The sequence below is a fragment of the Egretta garzetta genome, unplaced genomic scaffold (assembly GCF_000687185.1).
Source record: "Egretta garzetta isolate BGI_Z169 unplaced genomic scaffold, ASM68718v1 scaffold39, whole genome shotgun sequence".
Classification (NCBI taxonomy): Eukaryota; Metazoa; Chordata; class Aves; order Pelecaniformes; family Ardeidae; genus Egretta; species Egretta garzetta.
The window spans coordinates 590,625-617,460 of NW_009260945.1; the positions used below are offsets into that span (position 1 = coordinate 590,625).

At 38.3% G+C, this 26,836-nt stretch overlaps 1 protein-coding gene across 1 annotated transcript in view; it reads left to right on the forward strand.

The window, feature by feature from the left end:
* The window catches only part of WWOX (WW domain containing oxidoreductase), a 537,857-nt gene that overhangs the window by 126,565 nt on the left and 384,456 nt on the right, over positions 1-26,836 (forward strand). Inside the window, exons 7-8 of the mRNA XM_009647173.2 lie at positions 1,802-1,987; positions 5,630-5,894. Coding sequence (XP_009645468.2) covers positions 1,802-1,987; positions 5,630-5,894 — 451 coding nt within the window. The remainder of the gene's footprint in view (positions 1-1,801; positions 1,988-5,629; positions 5,895-26,836) is intronic.

A 26,836-nucleotide genomic window follows, 5' to 3' on the forward strand; every position in this document is an offset into this window, starting at 1 on the left:
ATGACAAGGTGACATGCTTAGTGCATGAGGGAAAGGCTGTGGATGTTGTCTGCCTAGATTTTAGTAAAGCCTTTGACACCGCTTCCCACAGCATTCTGCTTGAGAAACTGGCTGCTCATGGCTTGGATGGTGTATGCTTCTTTGGGTAGAAATCTGGCTAGATGGCCGGGCCCAGAGAGTTGTGGTGAATGGAGTTAAATCCATTTGGCAACCAGTCACAAATGGTGTTCCCCAGGACTCAGTATTGGGCCCAGTTCTGTTTAATATCTTTATCAATGATCTGGACAAGGAGATTGAGTGCACCTGCAGCAAGTCTGCAGATGACACCACATTGGGTGGGAGTGTTGATCTGCTTGAGGGCAGGAAGGCTCTACAGAGGGACATGGACAGGCTGGGTCAAGGGCCAGGCCAATTGTATGAGGTTCAACAAGGTCGAGTGCTGGGTCCTGCTCTTGGGTCACAACAACCCCACGCAGCACTACAGGCTTGGGGCAGAGTGGATGGAAAGCTGCCCGTCGGAAAAGGACCGGGGGGTGTTGGTCAACAGCCGGCTGAATATGAGCCAGCAGCGTGCCCAGGTGGCCAAGGCGGCCAACAGCATCCTGGCTTGTATCAGAAATAGCATGGCCAGCAGGCATAGGGAAGTGATCGTCCCCCTGTACTTGGCACTGGTGAGGCTGCACTTTGAATACTACGTTTGGTTTGGGGGCCCTCACTACAAGAAGAACATTGAAGTGCTGGAGCGTGTCCAGAGAAGGGCAAAAAAGCTGGTGAGGGATCTGGAGCACAAGTCTTATGAGGAGCGGCTGAGGCAACTGGGGGGGTTTAGCCTGGGGAAGAGGAGGCTGAGGGGAGACCTTATTGCTCTCTACAGCTACCTGACAGGGTGTTGGTCTCTTCTCCCAAGTAACAAGCGATAGGAGAGGAAATGGCCTCAAGTTGTGCCCAGGGGAGGTTTAGATTGGATACTAGGAGAAATTTCTTCATGGAAAGGGTTGTCAAGCATTGGAACAGGCTGTCCAGGGAAGTGATTAAGTCCCCATCCCTGGCGGTATTTAAAAGTCTTTTAGATGTGGTGCTTAGGGACACGGTTTAGTGGTGGAATGGCAGTGTTAGGTTAATGGTTGGACTTGATGATGTTAAAGGTCTTTTCCAACCTAAATGATTCTATGATTCTATAAAATAAAAATTGAAACAATGCTGCCTTCTCCCTCCTGCCTCCCCCACCCTTTCCCCAGGCTCAACTTCACTCCTTCATCCCAACTCCTCCACCTCCCCTCACCCTGAGCAGTGCAGCTGGATGGGGAGTTGTGGTCAGTGCACAACAGCTCCTCTCTGCTGCTCCTTCCTCCTCCTCCCACTTTCCCTCCGCTGCAGCACTGGGTCCTCTCCACAGGCTGCAGCCCTTCAGGATACACCTGCCCCAGGGTGGGCTCTTCCCTGGCTGCAGGGAACCCTGTTCCGATGCCTGGAGCACCTCTTCCCCTTCCTCCTTCTCTCACCGTGCTGTTCATGCTGCTGTTTTCCACTTTTTTTTTTTCCCTCACCCCTCTCTGCTGTGTGGCATTTTGCCCTTTCTTAAATACGCTTTCCCAGAGGTGCCACCAGTGTCGCTGAGGGGCTCAGCTGTGCCCTGTGGTGAGGCCACGGCGGCCCCTCTCCTTCTTACAGAAACCCCCCTACGGCAGCACTGCTGCCAAAGCCTTCACACCTACACCCAGGACACACCTTGGCCCAGTTCACACAGGAATGTAATTAGATGTATTTCACTGATTTGATTTTATTCAATTCTTCTGTTCAGGCCTCTTCACATACTGATCTGCAACGCTGCCGTGTTTGGTGCTCCCTGGTGCTTGACAGAGGATGACCTGGAGTCCACCTTCCAGGTGAACCATTTGGGACATTTCTATCTTGTCCAGCTTCTGGAAGACATTTTACGCCAGTCATCTCCTGCTAGGGTTGTGATGGTGTCCTCTGAATCACACAGGTTGGTCAATGTTAACCTTTGATTTAGCTGAAATCTGCAATCCTTAGAGCATAGAACAGTTATGGCAGAACTGCAAAAGTTTTTGAAAATGAAAGGCATTTGCATTTGAACAATCTTTTTAAAAATAGAAGCATTACTAATGCCTGTGGATGTTACTGGGTTTGGCTCTGTTGATGGATAAAGCGTGTTCTAGTTTTATAACAGTATGTAGGTATTTTTTGATCATTCTTTGTATGAATGCAGATTTTTGCCGCATTTCAGACCACTCATTGATTTTGCGAGGAGATGGAATAATAATTGATTAAATCTGAATGGCATGACCTATATTGATTTGTCATTCAACAATTTCAACATCTTACCAAGAAGAATGTGCAGTTATTTTAGCAGGAGAAACAATGCAATTAAAAACTGCTAGATGAAATCCAATTGTTTTATAATGAGAAATTAGGGAATTCAATGCAGACATTAGCTTTATAATTGTAAAATGGGAAGTAATGTAGTTAATACATATTAGAAATCTGGCCATGCCTCTTTTGGTGAATTTTTTAATTAAAAAGTTAGATGCTCATCTTTTCTACTGCCAGGAGAAGTAGAGCTGGCAAAAAAGATGAGGCTTGCCTTATTTCAGACATGCTTGTGGTGTTTGTGTTAATAACTGAAAAGATGGATTTGATTTAAATAAAGTTCCTTGTGCAATATGCATGTCCCAGTTCTGAATTTTAGTGGGCACCAACCACTTACTGCCTTCTAATTTAGTTCAGGGACTGCAGGATTAGACCTATAATGTCCACCTTTAAACATTATTCTTGATTTCTGTTTCACTTTTGGTCATGTGTAACAGCTCTAGCAAACCAAAAGAAAGAATGTGTGAGTGCTTTTTTTTTTTTTTTTTTCTTTTCCTGCCTTCATATTTCTGAAATGTTTTAGTGACCCAGAATGAAGCTTATTTTTTTAATCATGTTTCCATAAAATGTAACCCCAGGGACCTGGTAGAGAGAGACCAGCCAAGGGTCGGGCTGAAACCTTTATCACTTCCAAACACGGGGGCTTATGGTATAAATGACACACTGCAGATAGATTTACTTTTACCATTTTAAATTTATGATGGCTGAAATGAAAGGAAGCAATAGAAAATGCCAGTAATAATCCTCCCTGGCGTTAAAAGACATGAAATGTCTAGTAATTAGGTGGTAACAAAATCTGGACATCCTTATCTTTGCAAATCACACCAGGTTTGTGAAAGCAAGTAGCAGAGTCCTGTTAGGAGTGAGGGAGGCTACTGCGGGGCAGGCAAGATAGCTCTAGAAATAAATCTGCCAACTCCAATCACTTGCCAGATGTGGAGGGCACAACGGGATACGTATAAATGAGCTGTTATTTAATGGGAGATTATGTTGAATTGTCAGCTGCTTGTTCCCCTTTGTATGTTTGTATCTGTGATAGTATTTTAAATGACATCTTTGTTTTTCACTGTATTAAGTGCTATGTGTAACTAGAGCTCACATCTCTGGACATCTTTATCTCTGTTTTCGAAAACATTTTTTAAAGTGCTTATTTCTAACTCGGTAAGATCAGCTAAGGTTTATAGAAGCCCATGAAAAAATAAGTAACAGTCTAGGTTTGAATAAAATAATAAACACAACTAGTAAATTTCCCTTTTTCTAAGCTGTCCAATTAATGTATTATGGCCTATCTTAGCACTTAAACTGATCATTATAAATAACTGTTCTTCCCCCCCGCCCCCAACCTGTTTAATGGCAAGAAGTTGGTGTAAGGAGTTAGTTTAGACATTAGGTATTACTGGGGAGTAGTACTTTCTGACCTACTTGAGAACTCTGAGCCTTAAACTATGTTGTAAACCAGAAGTGTTGGTATCTAATTACTTCCATAAACCTTGGCTGGATCTTTTTGCTGGAGTCAAGACCCCCTGTTAGGGGAAAAATAAAGTCCCGTGTTTGCAGAAAATATTATAGTAGACTGCTCCAAGGCAAAATATTTATTTGCCTCTCTGGTTCTTTGTTCATTTCTAGTTACTTCTCTGGATTCAGCACAAATGAATTCTGTTTAAATTAAGCTTTTGGGTACTTTAAGCACTTCATATTAAAATCAGAATAATAAGTAGGTTGACTTTCCTTCTGTCTTTATTTCTGTGTTGTTAATTTGATTGTACAGCCCTTATCCTACTGAATTCAATGAGATTGCCGACATGAGTGAGATTGACTCACATAAGCACACTTGCAGGGCTGGACTCAAAATATGCCACTGTGTTTCCGTTACACAGTATACACAAAGTATTTTATTTATAGATTATTTTTGGTGTCATAAATGATTACTTGATGAATGAATATAGGAAATTCCTCCCAGAATAGTCCTGTTAATTTCAGAAATGTATTTTATCTAAGTGAAAATTATGAAAGAGGAATTTTGTTGTTGAAATTGAAGGGCTAATTCTGCAAGAGACAGAACATCCTGGATTCCTCTTGAGTTCAAATACCGTAGTTGCTTTTCTCTATTATAATTCTGCTCACAGAGTGAATGTAGAAATTCCAGCTGATCTCTTCATTTCTGGGCATGAGATGCAAAATTAGTAAAGATATTTTAAAACATTGTTCTAGTGTGTACTATAATTATGTTTATCCCTGTTCTCCCCAGCTGATTCTGAAAACTCCGAGTATTAAAAAGAGCTTGCTTGATCCTTTTTATTTTTAGTAGCTCTTCTGAATGAAACATAGATCTGTAACTAAATGTAGTATTATTTTCTAATAGGAAGATATACCAGTAAATTCATAAACCAAATTGTAAGAACTGGGGAGAAAAATGCTATATGGAAACTTCCTTTTCTTCATCTAAATGTCGTTAGAACATTCACTACTTTGTTATTAAAAAAAAAAAAGAAAGAAAGAAACAAACAGCTGGTGTTTAATGACTCTGTCAGACCCAATTAAAAAACATCAACTAGTTACTTTGATTTGTGTTCAGCCATGCCATGGGTATACTTAAAAACATTATACTCTGCCAGAACTCATTTTGGCTTTGTTTACATTTATCTTTTAAACATATAAGACTATTGATGGCAAGTTACCAAGGTTATAACCCCTTTATATTCATCAATTTTTAATCTAAAAAAGAGTCTAAGAGGCAGTGAGACTCATCCGTAGTTCCTTGAACACTTAAATGAAAGTGTGCAGTATGTGAACGCTGGATGAAATAATCAGGGGAAGGGAAGAAGGGGAAATGAAAAGATGCTGGGTTTCTCTGCTTCTAGCGCAGAGTTATTTTAGCCTACATTATTTCCTCCAGGTTGATTATGCTTTCATGGATCTCTGGCAAAATCTTTTTTTCTGGATTTAAAATAAAGTGATTCGTAAGTTATATACGATGCCTTTAAATCATTAAAGTTTTTTTTGACTTGTTTTTATTTATCATTTGCTTTTTGCTAATTATTCCATAATTTTACTGCCATATTATATGGGACTATTCCTCAGTCTCAGGCAATTTCCATTAGGTGCTTTCAACTGCTAAATAAGCTGTTGTTTTATGTTGGTTCTGGCCATGTTCTACTCTGTTGTCTACATTTTATGTTGTTCTTAATGAAAGTGAAATTAACTGTGGGATACCTAAGGCATATTTACTGTTTTTTAGATTTACAGAAATTAAAGACTCCTCTGGAAAACTTGATTTCAGCCTGCTTTCTCCGCCTAAAAAGGAGTATTGGGCTATGTTGGCCTACAATCGTTCCAAGCTTTGCAATATATTGTTCTCCAATGAGCTGAACCGACGCCTTTCTCCCCATGGGGTGACGTCTAATTCAGTCCATCCTGGAAATATGATTTACTCCTCCATTCATCGTAACTGGTGGGTGTATACCCTGCTGTTTACCTTGGCTCGACCTTTCACCAAATCCATGGTAAGTGAACGACTTATGGTATTTTACACATCTTCATTTTTCAAATCAAGGGAGCCAAGTTATAAAAATCCAGATGTATGTATCTGCTTTGACCTATTGTCTTTTATAACTACAACCCTGATGTTAATGACAAACATCGTGCCAAGACAGCACTCGAGAAGCGGATTCTTCAACCATTTTAGATTAACTTTGTCTCTCTTCAGTAAAGGTACCTTGTTAGATGGAGTGCATGGCTTCCTTGTTTGAATACATGATTTTCACTGTGACTAAGGTAGTTGTGCATCTTAGGTGTGGGATAGTTTAGAGTTATTTCTGTGCTCAGTATACGTAAAACATCAAAAAAATGGCTTTGGTTTTTAAGTGGAATATGCTTGACTGCATTTTTTTATGTAAACAGATGCCCTAGTTAGAAAAGATACTACAGGCATTATTAATGGCTGAGGGAAAGTGCTTTCAGTGGTAAAAGCACCTTCATTCATATTTAAAAAAAACAACCACCCAACGATTTTCTTGATTCTTATGAAGCACTGAAGGCAATGGGTGTTTTCCCTTTGTCTTCATTGGTCTTTGGACTGGGACCATGGCATAGTGAAAAGCTACGCAATTCTTTCATAGCCAACGTTGTGAGGCTTCATTATATATGAATTTGCAGCATCTCCAGCGCTTGGAAAGGTTACTCTTACCCCTTGAACCTCTGACCCAGGTTATTTTAAGGAGTCCAAGGTCCTTTTTTAGGCAGAGGATGACTTTTACTTCCCTTAACCTTGTTGACTGTTTCTCATCCCTTATTCACTGACAAAGAAGGGTATTCCCAAAAGGGAACAGGGAGGGGGATATCCTTTGAATGTTTTTAGCTACAAATCAGGGAAATGAAAAGATTCATGCCCCTGAAGAACTCATCTGGCTATGACAATTTGTTCAAGCCCAAACTAGCCCCGTTTTACAGAAGACTTCACAACTCACAAGAGTGGTTGTGGTGTAACGTAACTTATTGTCTCCCTGAGCTGGCAATAGGGACCAAATTAATTGGCTTCATTTGAAAAAGAGCAGAGAGGAATTGTTGAGGCAGAGGGATCCATCCTTAAGTAGCTTAATCTATTGCTTAACCTATAATAGCTGAGCAAATCAGTGGTGGAACTTGTATGTATAGCTTCAAAAAAAAAATTGCTTGTACATTTCATTGTCACTGAGATAATGAAATTAATCTTAATTTACACTGGGTTAATGTAAGTGGAAAACACATCTTATAGTGTTAAAACTCTGCTTACATGTCCAAAAATGAACAGCTTCTTGAACAATACTGGTTCTTCAGTAAGACCCATGGAGGAAAAATACACTCTAGTGTGGTGCACTGACAAGGTGTCAGTCAGGAGAGAACACCTCCAACCTCTGCCTGCAGTTTGCAGCCTGTACATATGCAAAACCTACTTATGTCCGTGAGATTGGTAAGTGAGCATTCTGGCACCTTGGGACAAGTAATAATATCTTTCAACAGCATTTTTTTTTTGACCAGGACCTTTAAAACTATGTCTCTGTTGTGTTAGGGATAGTTTGTAAAACAAATTCTTGAAGTTCTCCTGAGAATGGATAAGTGAATGTTATCAGCATCCCATGAAAAGGATCCAGTCTGTGGGACTTTTATGAATTGTTAGTTTTATTTGCTCTGACATATTTTCACAAAGGAACCTTTTGTGTTTGTTGGTTGGGTAATCTCATCCTCTAAGGAACAAAAGGCAACACTGAAGTTAATTTTGAATTCTTTAAAACAATTGATAGATTTTTTTTTTTAATAGTGTCTATTTATTTATGGGTGGTACATAAAAGAGAATACAAAATCTAGTACAAAAAATATCATCACTGAATAACAGTGCGCTCTAGTCCAAGCCCTATCACTTCACTAAGTCCTTCATGTTTGTATGTACTTCACTGAGGTTATCTGAATGTTACAATGGAGGGTATGGGTTGAAGGTAAGCATCAGTTTTATAACTCATATTCTGATATGAATTGTTATGTTCCCCTGAACCTTACCATTGTTTCAATTGCCAGTAAAACTACTAAAGTGCCTCTTCCTTGGTATGCAAACAAGCTGAGCTGAAATTCTCAACATCATCAGCGTAAAAGTTTTTCGATTTTAAGATTTGTAGGGAGCAAATGATCTGCCACTTCTCCTGTTTTAGGGATTGTGCTGGAATAGACTTTGTTGAGGTTCTTTCTGTGGGCTTCCTCTCAGGATGTCTGTGGCAGCTCACCCCAAAGTTTAGTGGAGTGTTTTGGTCAGAATGCTGGGTGTGTATCTTAGACCTTAAAGCTGCAGTCCCAAGGTTGTGAACTGCCCGTTCCTGTGTTTTGGAAGGATGTCTGCGTTGCACAATGCAGCATGATGCAGCAGCATTAAAAGTAGCGGCAACTGAGCTGGGTCCATAACTGGAATGGAGAGACCCATGTCAAGGGTGTGTGGAGAGAGGCAAGGTTTATCAGTTCAGGCAAGGTGCCCTGCAGATCCACCTGTACCAGTTTTATCTCGGAGGCAGTAGCTTTAACTGCTGCGGTGTTGTGGTACGTGGAGAGCCTAATGCTTCTGGAGCCATTTTAAAGCTCTTTATTACGTTTTGAAGTGTAGAGGCTCCTGGAGTCTGTATAGATATATGCACACATATATGCATACACACACACACAGACTGCAGCTGCACATACCTGATCCTAACTGGGGTCTTTCTGTTTTATTGCAGTAAAAGCTGTTAATAAAAAACAATTACATCCTTAATTTCCATTTCACAAAGATAGACTTACCAGGTGTTCTGAGAGTGGTGGATAGCTCAGAATAACACTTGTGGTTTCATCTCTTATGGAAACTTTGAAGCTAGGTGCTGGAGAAAATTACAAAATACATTTGTTTCCCTACTAGTTTTTTACAGAACAATATAATTGTTACATTCTGTCCTGGCTGCAAGTTGTTACTGAGAAATTAGTCTTCATGCCTTTGACTTCGTCATCATCATTTTCTGTGGTACTTATAAAATAACTTCTTTAACGTTTACTTACTAGAAATCATAACAGTTCAGTAATTATTTTGTTTTGTTTCCAACAATGAAGAGATATACATTGTCTATCTGAAAGATTTTTTTTTTTTTTCATGTAGTTGTTCAGTTCTTGAATGTTGAATAGCTTCACTTTGGTTGATGAGGATGTAGGATTCTCTTCAGAAATGCCTGTTATTGCATACTGTGAATTGTCATTTTGGGGAGAGGTCATGCAGCCTCTGGCTTGTGGCGCTTGGGATGTTCAGCATGACAGCATTTAGCTTAGGAATCACTGCTGGTAGCTGTTCCGTTTTAGCTGGTTCCCTGAAGCACTGAGAATCACTATTCTAATATCACACTCTTATTTACCTGTTTGCTGTTACTTCCTGCAACTACAGTGACTTAATTTCAGTAATTAGGACACCTTATGAAGTCAGGCTATTTTAAGTTTCTGCTTAGAGAAAGGGTTTGCAGATCACTTAGAATCTGTTATTTCTAAAAGAGCAAACACACTTAGCTAGGATTTGTCTGTCTTTCAAGTGTGGGGCTTTTAGAGGCATAATTTTAGTTGTTCTGTAAATGGTCATAAATTACTGCAAGAAGAAATGCAACTTCACATTTTCCAAACCTGTTTTATGAGTGACTACAGCATAAAAATTATGGTATCTTTGTGTTGGTTACAGTGAACTCTTCTGCTGAATCAGAGAGTTGTCTGGTCAGCTTTTGAAACATAACGCAATATTTAAAGGACTGATGGTTGCAGGCATGCAGGAGGTACTTTTGTAGAAACAGAAAGACTGTTCCTTTTGTCCCCACCCACCTCTTTTCAAGTTCTAAAATCTACAAGCATTTGCTAGACAGAAATGAAGAACAAGTATTTTTTTGTAGAAAGCAATAGTTGCAAGTAAATTACCATTTTATTAGTGTAGTAACTGTAGCTCTACCTATGTTCAAAGGGCCTCTCCTTTACTAACCACTCTGTAGTTACTCAGTAAATTGGAGAAGCTTATAAGATAATTAAATGTAAATTGAAACAAGTGGCCACTGTAAATAACAGATTGGAAGAGAAGCTCTGAAAATAACTGCTTAGGCCACGCATATGCTTAGCTGGTTTGATCTGAGGCTTTTGGGTTTTGTTTCCTTGGGCTTTTTTCCTGCTTCCCCCCCTCCCTGTGCTCATTCTTCTCTCTTTTTCTCCTTCTCCTCCCCCCACCCCCGTCTTCTTGAAAGTTGGCTCAAGAGCAGTTTGACTAAGTTGTTTCTTTTGTTTTAAATTAACGTTAGTCATTCAGAACCTATCTGATTTGTTCCTATTTACATGCAAGATTAAAATTATATATATTTATTTTAAGTTTTGAGCTTAAACTGAGTACATTCTCTAGTGTCACCCCCAGGTGATTTTGTGAGCGTACAATGGCATATGAAATTAGAAGCAGAGTGCCATTATCACACACTTGTGATAGTCTTACATAGGAGCAAATATTTTTGTTGGCAGGTAACAAAGCAGAAAGAATATCATGTGTTAGAGTAGCAAGAGCTTAACAGATGTTTCAGTGAACTGAATTTTCAAATCCTTTTACATTAAGGACTGACTGGGGTTTGTAGAAGTTCTGAGACTATTGGGTTACATTTCCTGTTGCAGTGCAAAGCCAGCCATTGTGCTGGAGTTTTAGCAGATGTGTTACCCCCTTTTAATGGTGGGGAATAAAATATTGGTTCTGTTGCTGAGATATAAATTAGAACTAGAAGAGCTCAATCTGTCAACTTTAAACAGCCAATTAGCTGCAGTAAGACCATTCTGCCCCTAATTTTTCACTGTGTAAGAGTGAAACTTGAACTGCTCTTTGATTTCTCCCTCCTCCCCCAAAGATAGTACCTTTTCAGAATTGCGTATTTTAATTAAAGTATTTGGTATTGAGCATTATAAGAAATATTTTTAAGGGCCCAAAAGTCTTCTGCATGTCTTAGTTTTACATAAAACAATGAATTCTTGTCATTCTGATATTATCCCAGGAGTGTTTTAGGCGTTGGCATGTATTGTGATGCTCGTATGGGCAGGAGGAAACCCCTGTGCCTATAACTGCTTCACTGGTTTTACTTTTGCCATATGTTGAAAGTGTCTAAATTTAAATTTCATGTGATGATTTGCGCTCGCACCTAACATCAACTCAGAAATGCTATTCTGGCAAGAAATGAATCTGCATCCATAGGAGGGACTTGCTTCTACCTAATGATCACATCTGTTTGCTTTTGATAGAAGCCCAAAAGAGGCCCTGCAGTCTCATAATCTCTTCTCTTTCTCCCCTGTTCTTTGCTAAAGAAGCTGGAATAACCCTTAGAGCTGGGGATAGTATTCCCTCCTTAAGTAAACATTTTTTGCTGTCCAAAGATCTGTGTGGGCTGTGTTGAGTTGATGTTGGCTTCCATTACTGAATTCACAGTTCAGGCCAAATTCTGCCCTCAGCTGTGCATGCTCAAGTCCAAGAGCAGTCATGGGCAGGGTGGGTATGTGCATGTTTCAGAGTAGAATTTGGCCTGTATTTCCTTCCTAAGACATTCCTGAAAATGCACTGGGGTTTCTTGAAAAGCAACAGGCAGTTCTTTTTGAAAAGAGCCTCACAGTTTAGATTTGGTCAAAATGGCAGTTTCTTTTCTCAAACTGAATTTTGGGCAGGAAGTGAAAGAGGAAGGGCAAGTGAAAGGGGACTATCTACCTACTGGATATTAGCAGTTGTTGTAGAAGGTGTATAAATCACATATGCAATTCTGTTTTATGGATTAATGCCTAAAGTGTAAATGTTAAAGCAATGCTAAGCAACAGCTCTTTCTTTTAACACACAGGTTTATGGACTGTACCTCTAGTAACGTGGAAGGACAGTTATTTTGGTGAACCTTGACAGCATACAGTTCCTTGCAGAATACTGTTATTTATAATTGACTGAATTGGGTAAAAGGAAAGAAGGCATATGTGGAAGAATATTTTGACTGGTTGTGGTAGGATGGTAAAGAAATGCCTCCAAAGAAGTTGTTAATCATTTTGGAAGGATGGTACAAAAATTCTTCTATGCACTTAGAATTTCTGTGTCCTATTTAGTAATAAAATGTAATAAAAGCTAGTTTATTATCAAACTTACATTTAACTGATACATATTTTAACTTCCTGCTAAAGTAAATGTAGTGTGAAATATGAGGGCAAATTAAATCCGTCCCCCATAACCTACGCCACAGGAATGGAAAGTCTTTATGAAAACCTATCCATGTGCCAAACAGGGTCTCAGTGTGCAGAACGGTGCTCGGGGGGAGCAATGGCCATGGAATTTGCTGTGTCCAACACACTCCCATAACTGTTTGTGGAGCAGCTCTCTTATGTCCTATGGTTTTGTGGAGGAAGTAAAGAATTTCTTCCTCTCTCCCTAGATCCTTCCAGAATTTCAGAATGCCCTGCCAAGTATGTGGGCTGCAAGGCAGGGAAACATTTGGTCCATAATGTTTTATGTTACATGTAATTCAATTAGAATTTGAAATTAAAAAGCATATTTCCCTATTTTTCAGCCTGAAAAACCTTTCTTGGATTAGAAAGCTATATATACACCTTGTGGAATGTCTGCATACAGGTCTGAATTGCCACAAATGCTAATCTTCTGTGCAACCTCACATCCAGCCCTGTCTGCTACCTTATTGTCTCCTGCCTTAAACCTGAAAAAGATTGGCCTCTTAGGTAGTTAACAGCATAGAACAGAATGTCTCTTTCTGAAACTTGCAGAAAGTCAGTCTTGCATTCAGTTATTTTCATGTCTTGGTTCAGATTGTTACACCATCCAGAAACAGCCCTTCTTATTGAATAATGGGGGTATTGGATTTGTGGGTTACTGCATTGCAGTAAAATAACGGGTGCTTAACAAAAGGTTTTAAAAGTAAATATTTTTTTTATTTTTGCACTATCATCTGATGCTTCCGTAATTTCTTTCTTGTCTGAAAGACCCAGACTTTACTGTACTTTTTTTCCTGTGTTCTTTTGCAGTCCTCCAAAGAAGATTTCAAGTTCCTGTTTTTTTCCTTATTCTTATTCCTTCTCTTTTACTGACCATCACTTGTGGAGCTAAACTGCAGCTGAAGTGCCATGGTGTCTCTGAGGTGTTACACAGCATTGATCTGCTCAGAATGTATTTGAGAAACCGTAAGGAAGGAAATTTTTGTTGTATTACGAGTGTTGAGGTGCTTGGGTGACAGGCAAGACGTAGCAGACTGACAGAAAGAGCTGAACAGGATAGTTAGCCTTTTTTTGTCCCTTCACCTTTGTTTTTTTTATGTCTTTAGTATACTCGCTATAAGGAATTTGCCTCATCCTTGCAGTAGTGTTTGTGAGATGTCTCATACTGAAAGATCATAATTTGTTTTATTTGCTGCAAAAATTGATTATCTACTGCAATAACCGAAAACAAGTAAGGTATCGATTTTCCATGGGCAAAGATGACTGAAATTTAGAACTGTGTGTTTGAAGAGACTATAAAAAAAGATTTTTTTTATGTGCTTAGGTAGTAAAATTCAGTACTTTCAAAATGCTTGCAATTCTGAGGTTCTGAGGGTTTTTTGATTTTTGCATTGGCATTTATTTTACATATTGCTGTTCTTTGTTTCAATGTCAAGTCTTACAAAGAGATGGGGAAGTAGGATGAAAATTTAAAGTTTGCGGGGGGAAAAAGGGTTCTCCTTATGGGAGTCTGTATTTTCACAGGACTCTGGGAAAATTATTTTCGTGTTTTTATTCTGTTTTGTCAGGGAAGAAAATAGCTAATAGCAGCACTAGATAAAATTCTGGATTTATACGTACAAACTCTTGGCCTCCCTTCCTTGTCCTGACTGATTAGAAATATGTTCTTCTCTCTCAAAAATGGGTGTGTGCTACTTTGTCACATAGATACCATGTTAGAACTCCGGTTGTGGTCAGGTTTGTGACACTTCTGGTTTTGTGGCCACACAAAATAAGAGTTCTTGTGTAGTTTAAATAAGTCTAATATTTTTTGATAGACATTGCTAAGAAAACAGCAAAGCATCATATAGCTTTGTTAAAAATGATAGATTGGGAAAGAGAATATAAGGGAAAACACACAGCGAGGAACTTTTCTGAATGCGTTACGTACTTGAGTTGTATGAACCAAAAAGTAAATGTGCATGTTCATAATCTTTTTCTGTCTTTAGCTAACTAACTTTTGCTGGGAATAATCTAAGTTAAAATTTAGTGATTTCCTGTATAAACAGGCAAGTAAACTTAAATCTCTTGAAAATCTTTTTAAAAACTGAAACAGGTTGCCTCTACTTTTTCTCATGCATTTATTTGATGCTAATGCAAACATGTGGCTGTTAACGTAGGAAAATGGCAGCTATGGTCTAAAACAGTTTTATGATATGTGCCAGCCTAGGTTGTCTTGGTTGTCTTAATGTTTCGCTGAACTAAAGTAGTAATTCTTACCTTTGCTACTGGATTTCCTTCACTCACTCTCAAACATTCTTCATATTACGCTAGCACGTTGTTATATTAATAATTTTAAGATCTGCTAAACAAAAGGGATTCTTGTAGAAATAATTCTGTACTTTTTGCCTAGTAAGTGTTTCATCTTTGATGACTTTTTAGCCTAGCTAGCAGTGAAAAATGCTGGCTGAAATTACCGTGCCTTGCTGAAGACCAAAGGCAAGTGTGCCCCAATGTCCTTCATTGCCTTTTGCTTTGTTGCAGAGCCCGCCGGGTGCCCCTCGCTGCACCCCAGAGCCCGCCGGGTGCCCCTTGCTGCACCCCAGAGCCCACCGGTTGCAGTTACTGCAGATGAGGTGACTCAACCCAGCCTGTGACCCCACAGTTTCTCATTCGTGTGCCTGAGCAAGGTCACTTAGACAGTTTGTTGTAAATAACACAGTAGGATCCAGACCTCCTTAGTTACCAGCTAGCACATAAATCACAGGATTATTCATTTTCTTTAATAACAAGAGAGTAATAGAGATAACTTTTTTATGAATGAGATAACTATAATCAAAAGCAGAGTCAATGCGCTGCAGTTCATTTATAATGATCCAATGATGTGTTGCTAGCACTCTAGAAAGATAGTCTCAAATATTCATACTGGTAAAACTTGAGGTTTTAGCTAGCAATGGGTTTCTAATCACTTTTTATGAAAAAGAAATCCCTAAAGACTTTTTTTTAATTAATGATTTTTAACTTTTTGGACAGACATAGCTAGTATGCTGTACAGCTAGCACGTAAATTAAGCACAGCCAAACACAACTTATACAAGGCGCTTCAGTTGAACCAGATTATTTTCAGCTATTGAAATTATGGTGCTATGAGTGATATGAAATGCAAAAACCAAAACCCATGTGGATTAACATGCTAGTTGGCAAACCTGGGTTCCACTTCAAACTGCTGCCAAAGTTTAGAAGCTGTGAGAAGACCTTAATGATGGAAGGGTGTGGGGGTAATGAACGCATGGCTGTAAGACGTAGTTGTGCTTCATTAGTGTGCTTTTCGCTTTCTCAATTTTCTTCTCTTAAATCAAGTTTCTTACTGAGTTTAAAGTCCCAGGACTGGATCACTTTTGGCTATAATTTTAAAAAAAATGTAAATCTGCTGTTTATTCCATAAATGAAGAGGAATCAAGTTCAAACTCCTGTATCGCTAAACTTTGAACTGAGGCCTTTTTGTCTGTGTCCCTTGACGTGGTGATTAGGCAATAGTGCATCTTTTATTTCCTCGTAGTTCTTTCTTCCTTGTCTTCTATATGCACATGCGTACCTGCTGATAATAAGCCTTCTAGATAGCTCTTTAGGAAATAGAGCTGCTGATCCACACATCTGAAGTTCAGCAAAAGCAAGGTTTTGGAACAAAGTTGGTTTTGTTTCTTTGACCTCTAGAAGTTAAAAATCCTAAGCCCAAATTTAAGACAGCAAATGGCAAAAATAATGAAATTACATAATTGAACATTGTTAGCCCATGTCATTTTGTGAGCATAACTCACAGACCAATGTAAATTTTGTGGATTCTAGAACATGGTTTATCTTTCCTTACTTTTTTTTTTTTTAAGTTGCTGTTTATGAATGGACAGATGTTCAGGAAACCCCAAGCTTTTATTGGCTGTATTTAGAATAGATGAAATACCAAATTGTTTAAAAAAGAGTGCAGTGTAGATCCTACTTTATGGAACTATCATTTAAATACTGTTTCTTAATTGGGGGATGCAGTGCTTAGTTACATTAATGTTTCCCTAGAACTCCTTGGATATCTGAGATGCTTTATCATAACATGGTCTTTTCATTTCTCTCTATATCATCTTTGAAGAGGTGCCATACCACTTTAAACAGTTCACCAATCAGTTTCATATGATGGATTCTCTTTAATCATTTACATTCAGAGAAAGTAAAATATTCCTTAGGAAGCCAAAGTAATCTAACAGAATGTATAGTGTTTGTGCAGCTGGATGTCTTATTTATTTGAAGTTCTCAGGGAAATCTCTTCTGACTTTACAAAAAAGATGGAAGAGTAAACAGTAAGAGTGTCCAAGTAATCTGAGCTAGAAAGTCCCTTCTTTTAGGGCAGAGTCATTAAAAAAGTAATATTTGGAAGGTCCAAAAATAATACAGTATATCAAATGCAGAGTACTACATAATGTTTTTTCAGTATTCTCACTATTTTTACATATATACGTATGTGTATGTACGTATCTATCTATACATATAAAAATGAAAAATATACTTGTTTTTTTAATATATTTAATATTCCTGGATAGGTGAACACAATAAGAGTCTGTTTTCCTGAAAAAGTGATTCATCTGTTTGTTTTTTGCATGTTTCATGTCATTCATCATGTTGGCGTTCCCTGGACATGATAACTGCATAACTGAATTAACGTTCCTAAAAACTTCCTTCCAGGAAAGCTATTGAAAATGTACGTGTATGTATAGAAAAATCATATTTCTAGACTTCTGGGAGGTATCCCACAGTGATGGTAATAGTGTTTCTAGTTCTTGTCAGTTCTTTATTCCAAAGATTACTTGTATATATAGGTATCTTTTTTTTCTCCTGAGGAAAATGTGAGGGAACTTACTGGGTTGTGTTTATTGGTTTGTGATTTTTTTTGGTGTTACGGATATGAGTGTGGTGATTTTCTTTTTTCTAGAAAATTACCACCAAGGCAAGATTCAAACTGCAGGATGTTCCTTGGCCAGCTTGTAGCATTGGCTAGATTCCCATGTGGAGGTAAATAGGTCTGTGGTTGCTGAGACTGTCTTGAGGAGTGTGTTTAGTTTTTCCACCAGATATTCACTAGTATTTTGTAGTTCAGTAGCTTCCATTGTATATCACTCTCTGAGAGTTATTGAAAATGCTAGAGTTATATACTGTTCAAATCCTGAACTTCTTTCTGCTGTAGACCTAATTTTTCTACTGTTCCTGTGCCTTCTTTCTAGGTAAGAGTGTATGTGTTTCTAAAGAAAGGGAAGAAAGAGGGAATATATGTTCCAGAAAAATTAATGAAACCAAAAACCTGACCTTGATTTTATGTAGGTTTTACTGCCGGTATCAGTGTGAGGTGATGTGCCCTTCTGTCTCTCTTCTTCCTTTTCTTAACATATTGTCTTAGTCCTTAGGTCCATGGTTTCTCACTTGTCTCAAAAAAGGAAGAAAGCACAAATGTATGATTGTATGTTAAATACCTTGAAGGCAACGTTTTGAAGAGTTATTTTAAATGTTTATATGATTCAAGAATTACATTTAAGAATAGAGGAGGTAGATCTGGCAAAAAAGAAATTGCTTAAATCCATTTGCCAGTTGAAATGTTAAAATGGTTTCATGTTTTGTTCTTGTTACGTGGCCTGGGTTTGTATGATTTACTTGTGATGAAGCGGCGGACTCTTTGGGGGTGAAAGTGAACATAATACTGAATTTATCGTGCTTAGTTCAGTGTAAAATGCACAGCAAACGATGCAGTACTTATTAGTTTTGCAATAATCTGTACGAGGATTTGTAATCAGAGAATTTCTGAATCTACTTAGTTTTAAAGTTTCCTTTGAGATTTACAATACTTGAGTCATTTGGATTTTCCAAACTCTTTATTTTGCTGTTTCTATGAAGTTGTTAGAGTAGTAGCATCAATCCCTTTTTTAGCAAGGAAAATGACAGTAAGTATAAACATCATAGTCAAATTCCATTATTTCAGTAACCATGTTTTTGCAGTTATTAAGTATCACTATGGATACAGCACAGTCTTCTGTGCATGCCAAAAAAAAATCTATAGAAGGTATTTGAGGAATTTTATTAATTGCAAAAACATCACATTGAAATGAGATAAAGATAGCAAAGTTGGATGATGCATCTTATATAAAAGTAAAGTAATTTTTGAGATCTAGAGAGAATTGTTTGTCTTGAAAAAACAAGATCCACTTGTCCCAAATATGCAGGATTGATTCGCTAGTGCTGTGGATTTCCATTTCTTGTAGCAGTACTGTCTTAAGAATTAACATTTCCAAAAATGGGGTTCTCATATGTGCGCTGCTTCTGTGGGTGGTACTTTCAACTTTAATGCATTTAAAATGGATATTGCTATTAATTCAGAGGAATGTTAAGCAGGCATAGGAGGTGAAACTTACTGTGAGCTTATTTTTAATGTTTGATCACACCATTGCTAGTTTCTTTTGTTTCTAATAGATGACCGTGCATGTACAAATGGCTGGTGAGATGCCTAACTCGTTATGAAATTATTTACTCAAGTGTTGAGTACCAAAATTTCATATAAAAGGAACAGATTTGAAAATCCTTGTGCTGAACTGGCACATTGTTAGTGATTTCTTTTTGAATGAATGAACTCCCCATGATGCAAAAAACATTGAAGAACATTTCAAGTTCACAAGCTAGAGTGCAAGAATACTTGGAAATACTAGGATTAAAGTTTTCACTTAAATTCAACACTCCTGAATGTAGGTATTTTTCTTTGGGTTACCTTGTCTTGTTGCTGTAATCTAGGAATGGATGTAATTAGTTTTTTTTCATTTTGCTAGAAAATTGGAAACACTATTTCTTTCCACTGAACAGCCTTACTATTAAAATGTTGTCCTGAAATGTCAAACTTCCATTATGATGAATACTACCAGTACAAGAAAACTAATTTAGCACTTCAAATAAAACAACCATCTTGGTAATTTTTTATGATAATGACTCTGTAACAGTGTCATTTAGAATCTGATTGTCTACTCATGTCGAATAGTTCATCCCATCCCAAATAGGGCTGCTTATCTAATGGTGTTAATTATGGAGCAGAGGAACGATCTGCAAAAGGAAACTGGGTGTCCTGATGCTCCCTGCCCCAGTACAAAAGAGACCGTGTTCCACTGCAGAGCAGTGTCAGAAAGGAATTTCTCCTTTACAGTTCCCCTAGGCAACAGCCCCAAATATCAGCACGCTTGAGCAGGTAGGCAGGCTCTTGGCATGGTTGGGCATCTGAAAAGTCCATCCATATTTCCTCTTGTGGACTGGGCACACATATTACAATTCTGCTAGTAATCTGATGGCATAAATGTAAAACTTATTTTCTGCATACTTAACATCAGTAAAATAAAGGTTTTCTGGGCAATGCATATTTTTTTTTTATTTTTTTTTTTTATCAAGGTATCTTGAGTAAGCTGAAAATGGGTTAACTGGTTCTACCAAAAAACAAGGTATTACCCTGAGCTTGAATAGTCTTAGAGCTACACTGTTTCCGTTTGCTGAACTGGTACATATAAATGAGCTTCTCTCTCAGCGTTTGCACCAAAAGCATTGACTTTGTATTTGTGAGAAAAAATTATGGGTTGAGTTCTTCCATTCCTTTGAAGAGAAATGCGTGTGAATTTCCAACTTTTAAAGGGATTATAGCAGAAAGTATCAACAAAGCTGGCTTTTTGTGGATAATATTTTTGTCTCCTTTTTGCTTTATGTTTCTAAAGGTAATGTTTTCATAGAAAATGTCTTTTATAGAAACAGTATCTGACCTTATTTTTGGTGGCAAGGTGAAATTTATCATTATTGCATTACATGTATGCTTATTCAATAGACAGTAACGTGGTATTTTAAATGGCCTTCAGCTAAGGCCAATTATGCTCTTCAGAACAGAATCCAGACCATTGCTTGTCTTGGAAAATCAAATACTGTGCATGCATTCTCAAGGCCTGCAAAGCTGAACACACAGCTCAATGCTTTTTCTGCTGTTAGGAAGGGACAGAAGACTCGTCAGAAAACTTTGTCACTGTCCACAGCAAAGATTCCTGTAAATGCAATCTAATTGCTAATCTATTCCCCTAAAATAATGTTTATAATTGGTAATGAAATGTGGCTGGGCCAAATTATGTGGTCATTCCTGTTCAGTATCATCAGTAGAAAAAAAACTTCAGCTCTCCTGCTTCCGTTCCTTGTTCCCTTCTGCTGGCAGATACATCCATTAATTAATTACCCTGTAGTGCTCAGAAGCTGTAAAGAAAGGGCTGTCCAGACCTGGAATAGAGACTCAGAGACTTCAAATGAAGTCAGTCTATTTGTTTTAAACATTATGTCTACTGAAATATGTGTTGTCTGTTGCCTCTTTCTCTGTTTTGGGAGATTTTTGTGAATTTTTCCCATAAATGTATCTGAAACCAATTTGAATGACTTCCTAACTGTGTGTCAGCACTGGATGTCAAGAGTAAACAAATGAAAGCTTATTGCATATTCTTCATTTGTTGTCAGATACTGTTGGTTTGTCATTTCCACAGAGTTTATTTGTTACGGTAAATGCTGTCAGTGTTACAACCATGCTTTTTTCAAACTTCTCTGAATTGATCTGCTGAGGTGAGGTAAATGAATTACCAATTTTCTTTGTTACCCACTAAGATGAATTTACTTTTGAGACTTTCTAGTGGCCTGGGTATTTTTTATGTTGTCAAATGAGACTTGGTTGATAATGATGCTAACCGTTGTATCAGAAGACAGAGGTGATATGGTCTTCACATGGAGACAGTCTGTAAAGCTACTGCAGAATACTGATGCGTGGACTTTCCAAGGCTGAATGTGGAGGTCTGTTGAACTGATTTGAACTCTTCACTGATTCTCATGCTTTTGACCATGTTCCTGTTACCTTGTCTATGGTTTCTGTCCAAGGCTGTTACTTTGCTGTATGCTAACTGATACCAACTGAAAATGGCAAAGTCAGTGCTATCAATAGTGCGCTCACTTCCCACTTTACCAGGTAATGGTTGGCTAAAGGCTATTTTATCTACTATATTATATTCATTCAAGTACAAATAAAAAGTTGCCTATCCCTTTTCTTCTTGTCTTTCATACTATTAGATGAGGTATTTTAAAACCTTTTATAGGTATTTAAACTAAAACCTCTATGCAAAGCTGTAGATCATTTTCTCAGCCATGACATGCCCAAAGACAGCACATACTGTAGATGAACAAAATACATGCTGTAGATAACATTGTCTTGTCAGTCTAAAAAGTAGTGGCAACAGATCATCCATACATAGGTGAATGTCAAAATATTACAGATGGTGCTGAACTGACGACTTTTCCCCTATCACCTGCATTTGTACTTTTTTCTGTACTTTCTCAGACCATCTCAGAGCTGAGTCGTGTTCTCCTTTCAGGAAGGCTTTAACTTGGATTCAGTCATCATTGCAGTTTGTAGCATAGTCTCCAACAGACACATGACTGGGAAAAAATAATTGGGTGTGGAAAATTCCTACTGCAATTGCTGTGAAGGGACTGACACTGACCCAATGTCATTTCCTTCACAGTATGTGCCTTAACTTCCACATCAAGCCCTGCTTGAGCTAAAGAAAAACTGTCAGAGAAGCAATGACGTTTACATTAAAATTTCAAGTTCATATCTATAGCGTGTCAAGTAATAGTCCATGTGAATGTGGTTTTCAAAAGCTATAAAATAAAATTTTAAAAGAAAAAGTTAAGAGGAATGTATCACCATAGCCATTTTAAATATTTGTAACTATATGTTTTGGCCAAGATAATTAAAAAAAAATATACATTGGGGAGTAAATCAGAGAGTTTTCTACAAAAAGAGCAAAATTTGAAGATGGTCGCTTGTTATTGTTTTCAGATGACTGTTTATAGCCAAAATCCAAATTCTCGGGCAAGATGTTTGTAAATGCCCACACAGAAGGAAAAATACTCTGCTTGTGTTCACTGTGCCAGGAGTTAAAATGCTTACAATTTTTTGTTTAGATAAAAGAATGCTTTTATTTGAGAGAATCAAAAGTAATAGAATTCGGTGAAGAATTTGAGGTTTCTTCCTAATTTTCAGACGATGACCATTTTTCCTGAAGATTTATATTGTTGGGATTTTCTTTTTCAGTAGAAAAAGTCTATTTTGAATGATCTCAGAGAAAAATGTTTTCTTTCTTCCTTCCTGTCCTTTTTAACTTATCATGTAAGTAAGGAGAGGAATGATTCTCAAATTACTACAAAGAAGTCCTTGGCTTTCAGGCTAAGCATAGGACTCTTCAGTCTCATAGGTGCCTGTTTCCCAAATTTCCAAGTGTGGTCATAAATAGATTGATGGAAGTTGTTTTCCAGTTTTCATTGCAGCGAATCTTAATGGGTGCCAGTTAAATATGTTTACATATGTACTTACATTTCCCACCATAACTACATGTGGAGCCTGTAACATGACTTATACTGACAGATATGCACTGTTTAATTCTTCCTTTTATCCACACTTTTGAGTTATGAATTATATCAATCCTTAAATCTTTGTTTGTTTTAGAGAAGGTTCTCTTTTTTTTTTTTTTTCTTTTTTTTTTTTCCTCTTGGCACACCATATATGCACTAGCAAGTGCTAGCAGTTTCAGCTGCATTTAAGGAAATATTGTTGTAAGGCTTTTATGTGCTGTACTTCAATCAGCTAGTGCCAGCAGTATCCCAATAGAAAGACCCTCAACAGACCATTTTCAGCATTTTGCTGCAATTAAACTCCTCTGGTTTTAGCCCTCAGGCAATTTAGTACCTTTTTACATATGCACATTATGAACTTTTGACCAGGGCCTGGTAGTCATATATTAGATAGCAGCTTTTGAAAGCAGACTTAACAAGTTCCTCAGAGTATTACAGTCGGAGTCAGTTGTGGAAAAGGTAATTTAACCAACTTGCAGTGAGGCCATTCAGAATCTTACTGATGATCCTAAATATGTCTTTTTTTTTCCTTGTTTCCTCTGGAAGCTGGTAGCAAGAGCTCTCAAAGAATGTGATTGATCTTTTATTCAGTAGCTAACGAGGGCTGTGATTCTATTAGTGCTCTACAAGGCGAGGGAACAGTGATTTAATGAAGTGTCTAGTGAGCTGGTCATAGATTTATCCTGTTGTCTCTAATTTGCAGTGCCGTTGTGAGTGTAAAAGAAACTGCACTCTCACTGCCATTAGGCAGGTATTTCCTTAGTAAATTGTTGTAAGGTCAGGTGTAGTTATCTTAGAAAAGGCAATGCCTTACCTCCTCAATGTCTCAAGATGACAGCCGCTGTGCCGAGCACTCACTGAAGCGGAAACATGAAGATCAGAGGTCCGTCTCCAAGTCCCCCTTAGCTGATGCAGGAGCAGATGAACTGCCAAGTAGGACTAATAGAGTCATAATTGGCGATTAGAACTGGAAAGGTGCAATAACATCTTAATACAAACTGGCGTATATTATAGTGTGTCAGTTGTTGTAAAGTTACACGGTAGCCTGAACTAGTTACACTTCCTTTTTTCATTTTCAAAAAAATGTGGCAATGCATCCTAATAGTTGCACTACAACAAAAAAATAAGAACATCAAAACTTGAGTTGCTTTAAAGTGACATTAATGTCTTCAGTACATTTACTTTGGCATGTAACCTGTCAGTCTTACTCAGAAGTGATGCAGTAAAATTTGCCGTAGAACTATAGCTAAAATGATCTCATAAATATGCTTTGGTTTTCACTTAATTAGCACTAAATAGTGGATTTTATTTCTGTCTACTGAAGGCTACTGAATTATTGTTCTGTTTGTCTTTGCTAACATGAGATGTTATTTTGATGACACCCATGGTGTTGCAAAACTGGTTTGCACTGTTAGGTTTTTCACAAACCTCAAAGTCCAAGTTAGCCAAAAGCAACCATTTTCAGGAAAAAGTTATCTTTGCATGAATGGCTTGATAATTTGAGAAGGAAGTTATGGTATGCATTGCCAGGAAGTTCAGTGTTACCTGTTTCAATCAAAAAGCAATGTTGACAAATAAGGAAGGAGATCTCATATATGTGTGGTTCTTTCCTAGATTAACATAGAACGGTAGATAAAAATCATCTTGAGTTTTCTATGGCATTTCCCAGTGGCAGCTGGAGAATTCCCATGTGAAAAAATGGTCAAAGCTGACAATTAGAGGGGAGGCAATCAGAGATGAGATTGTGGGAGCCTTAGTCCAAATTTGTTTATGTGCAGGCTCTGTGCAAATCGGTAAAGAAAAGTTTCTGATGCAAAAGGCATCAAATCTGTTTTAAGGGAAACTGCTAAAATCTCCTATAGAGCAGATGAAACTTGGATCATGTCAAACAGCAATAGCAAGAAGACAATATATCCTCATGTAATTATAACACATGCATCACCAAATGGTTGTCATGTGCTCAGATGGATGATTTTGTTCTTGCAAAATAAAAATATTTTCAGTTGGATGAGCCCTTGAACCCCTGCGAGCTTGACACCCTGTGGGATGTCATCTGGGACCTCTGTTAAATATACAGACATGATTAGTCTAGAAAAAGAGATATTGGGCTTTTAAATGAACAGCAAGAGGATTTAAAACAGTAAGCCAAACTTTCTAATTTCCTAATATTGACACTTCTGTCCCTCACAATCTTATTATTCTCTGCTGATCTACCATTTCATCAAAAAGTCTACAATGGAACTAAAAATCTAAGCCTTTTAGCCCATAGATCATTGCACTTGGTAAATGGCTTATTGTAGATTAGATAATGTGGTTCATAGCACATCCAAATCAATAAAAGGCTAGTCTGAATGTAGTAAAGTGCTCTCAGTCTGATTCTTTTTATTAAGTATATATGCCATGAGCAAAGTGAAAATTTTAGTCTTTTTGCTTAACTTGATGTAAGAAAAAGACATTGCTTAAATTTCCACATGGTTATTTTCTTTCTTAGAGAAGATCTGTCCCATTGAATTTAGTTTTAGTTGAATCAAAATTAAATATACTGTATGAAAAATTATAAAATTCTTATATCGGCAAAAGTCAGAGCCGAATGGTTTGGTGTTTCCATTCATATCCCACTGTAGAAATCAGTGACTATGATCCCACATTTGTCAGATATTCAGTGGTGTCTGTGAAATTAAAAATTTTTCTAGACACGTTCTCTTACAAAAATCATCACTGAAAATTGACAACTTCAGCAACAAATGGAGGTGGAGAATGCTTTCATTTGGGATAATTGTGAAAGAAATATTTTGAAGACAGAATGGATGATTAGATACCCAAAAAGCAGTGGCATTTTAATCTAGGTCAGTAAAGACCCAGGATTCACCTATAATCCTACAAACACTGCCTGTTTAAGCTAAAGGCTGATCTGTGAAAAAGGAGAAACTAAGACAATTTGATATCAGGTTTCTAGGTTAACTGTGCCTAGCAGTGGAAGAGGAAGGTTGCTTCTTTGGCAGATATGGCTTTCATCTGTCCCTCACATCTGGAAAGTTATCTTTGCAAGCATGAGGCAAGAACATGGCTGAGACAAGAGATGCTGGTCAAACTAAGGAGAAAGAGGGAACTGCACAGGCAGTGGAAGCAGAGACAGGTATAGGGATCCTGCCTGGTTGTGTAGGGATGGGGTCAGGAAGGCCAAGGCGCAGCTGTAGCTAAACTTGACAAGGGATGCAAAGAATAACAAGAAGGGCTTCTACAGGTATATCAGCTGGAAAAGGTTAAGGAAAGTGTACCCCTGCTGATGAGCGAGACCGGCAAACTGGTAACAGCAGACGAGGAGAAGGCTGAGGTACTCAACAACTTTTTTACCTCAGTCTTCACTGGCAACCTCTCTCCTCATCCCTCCTGAGTCAATGGACCCCATGAGGGGGACCAGGAGGGTAAAACCCCTCCCACTGTAATAGAAGATCAGGTTCATGACCACCTGAGGAACCTAACGCACATAAGTCCATGGGACCTGATGAGATGCATCCCAGAGTCCTGAGGGAATTGGCTGATGTAGTTGCCAAGCCCCTCTCCATGATATTTGAAAAGTCATGGCAGTCAGGTGAAGGCCCTGGGGACTGGAAGAAGGGAAACATTGTGCTCATTTTAAAAAAGGGTAGAAAGGAAGACCCCGGGAACTACCGACCTGTCAGCCTCACCTCTGTGCCTGGGAAGATCATGGAACAGATCATCCTAGAAGCTATGCTAAGGCACATGGAGGCCAGGGAGGTGATTTGAGACAGCCAGCATGGTTTCACCAAGGGCAAGTCCTGTCTGATGAACCTAGTGGCTTTCTATGGTGGTGTGACAACAGTGGACAAGGGAAAACCAAAGGACGTCATCTATCTGGACTTCTGCAAAGCCTTTGACACGGTCCCCCACAACATCCTTCTCTCTAAATTGGAGAGCTATGGATTTGATGGGTGGACTGTTCAGTGGATAAGGAACTGGCTGGATGGTCGCGTCCAGAGGGTAGTGGTCAACGGTTCGATGTCCGGATGGAGACTGGTGATAAGTGGTGTCCCTCATGGGTCGTACTGGGACCGGTGCTGTTTAATATATTCATCAATGACATAGACAGTGAGATCGAGTGTACCCTCAGCAAGTTTGCAGATAACACCAAGCTGAGTGGTGCAGTTGACATGCCAGAAGGAAGGGATGTCATCCAAAGAGACCTGGACAGGCTGGAGAGGTGGGCCTGTGTGAAC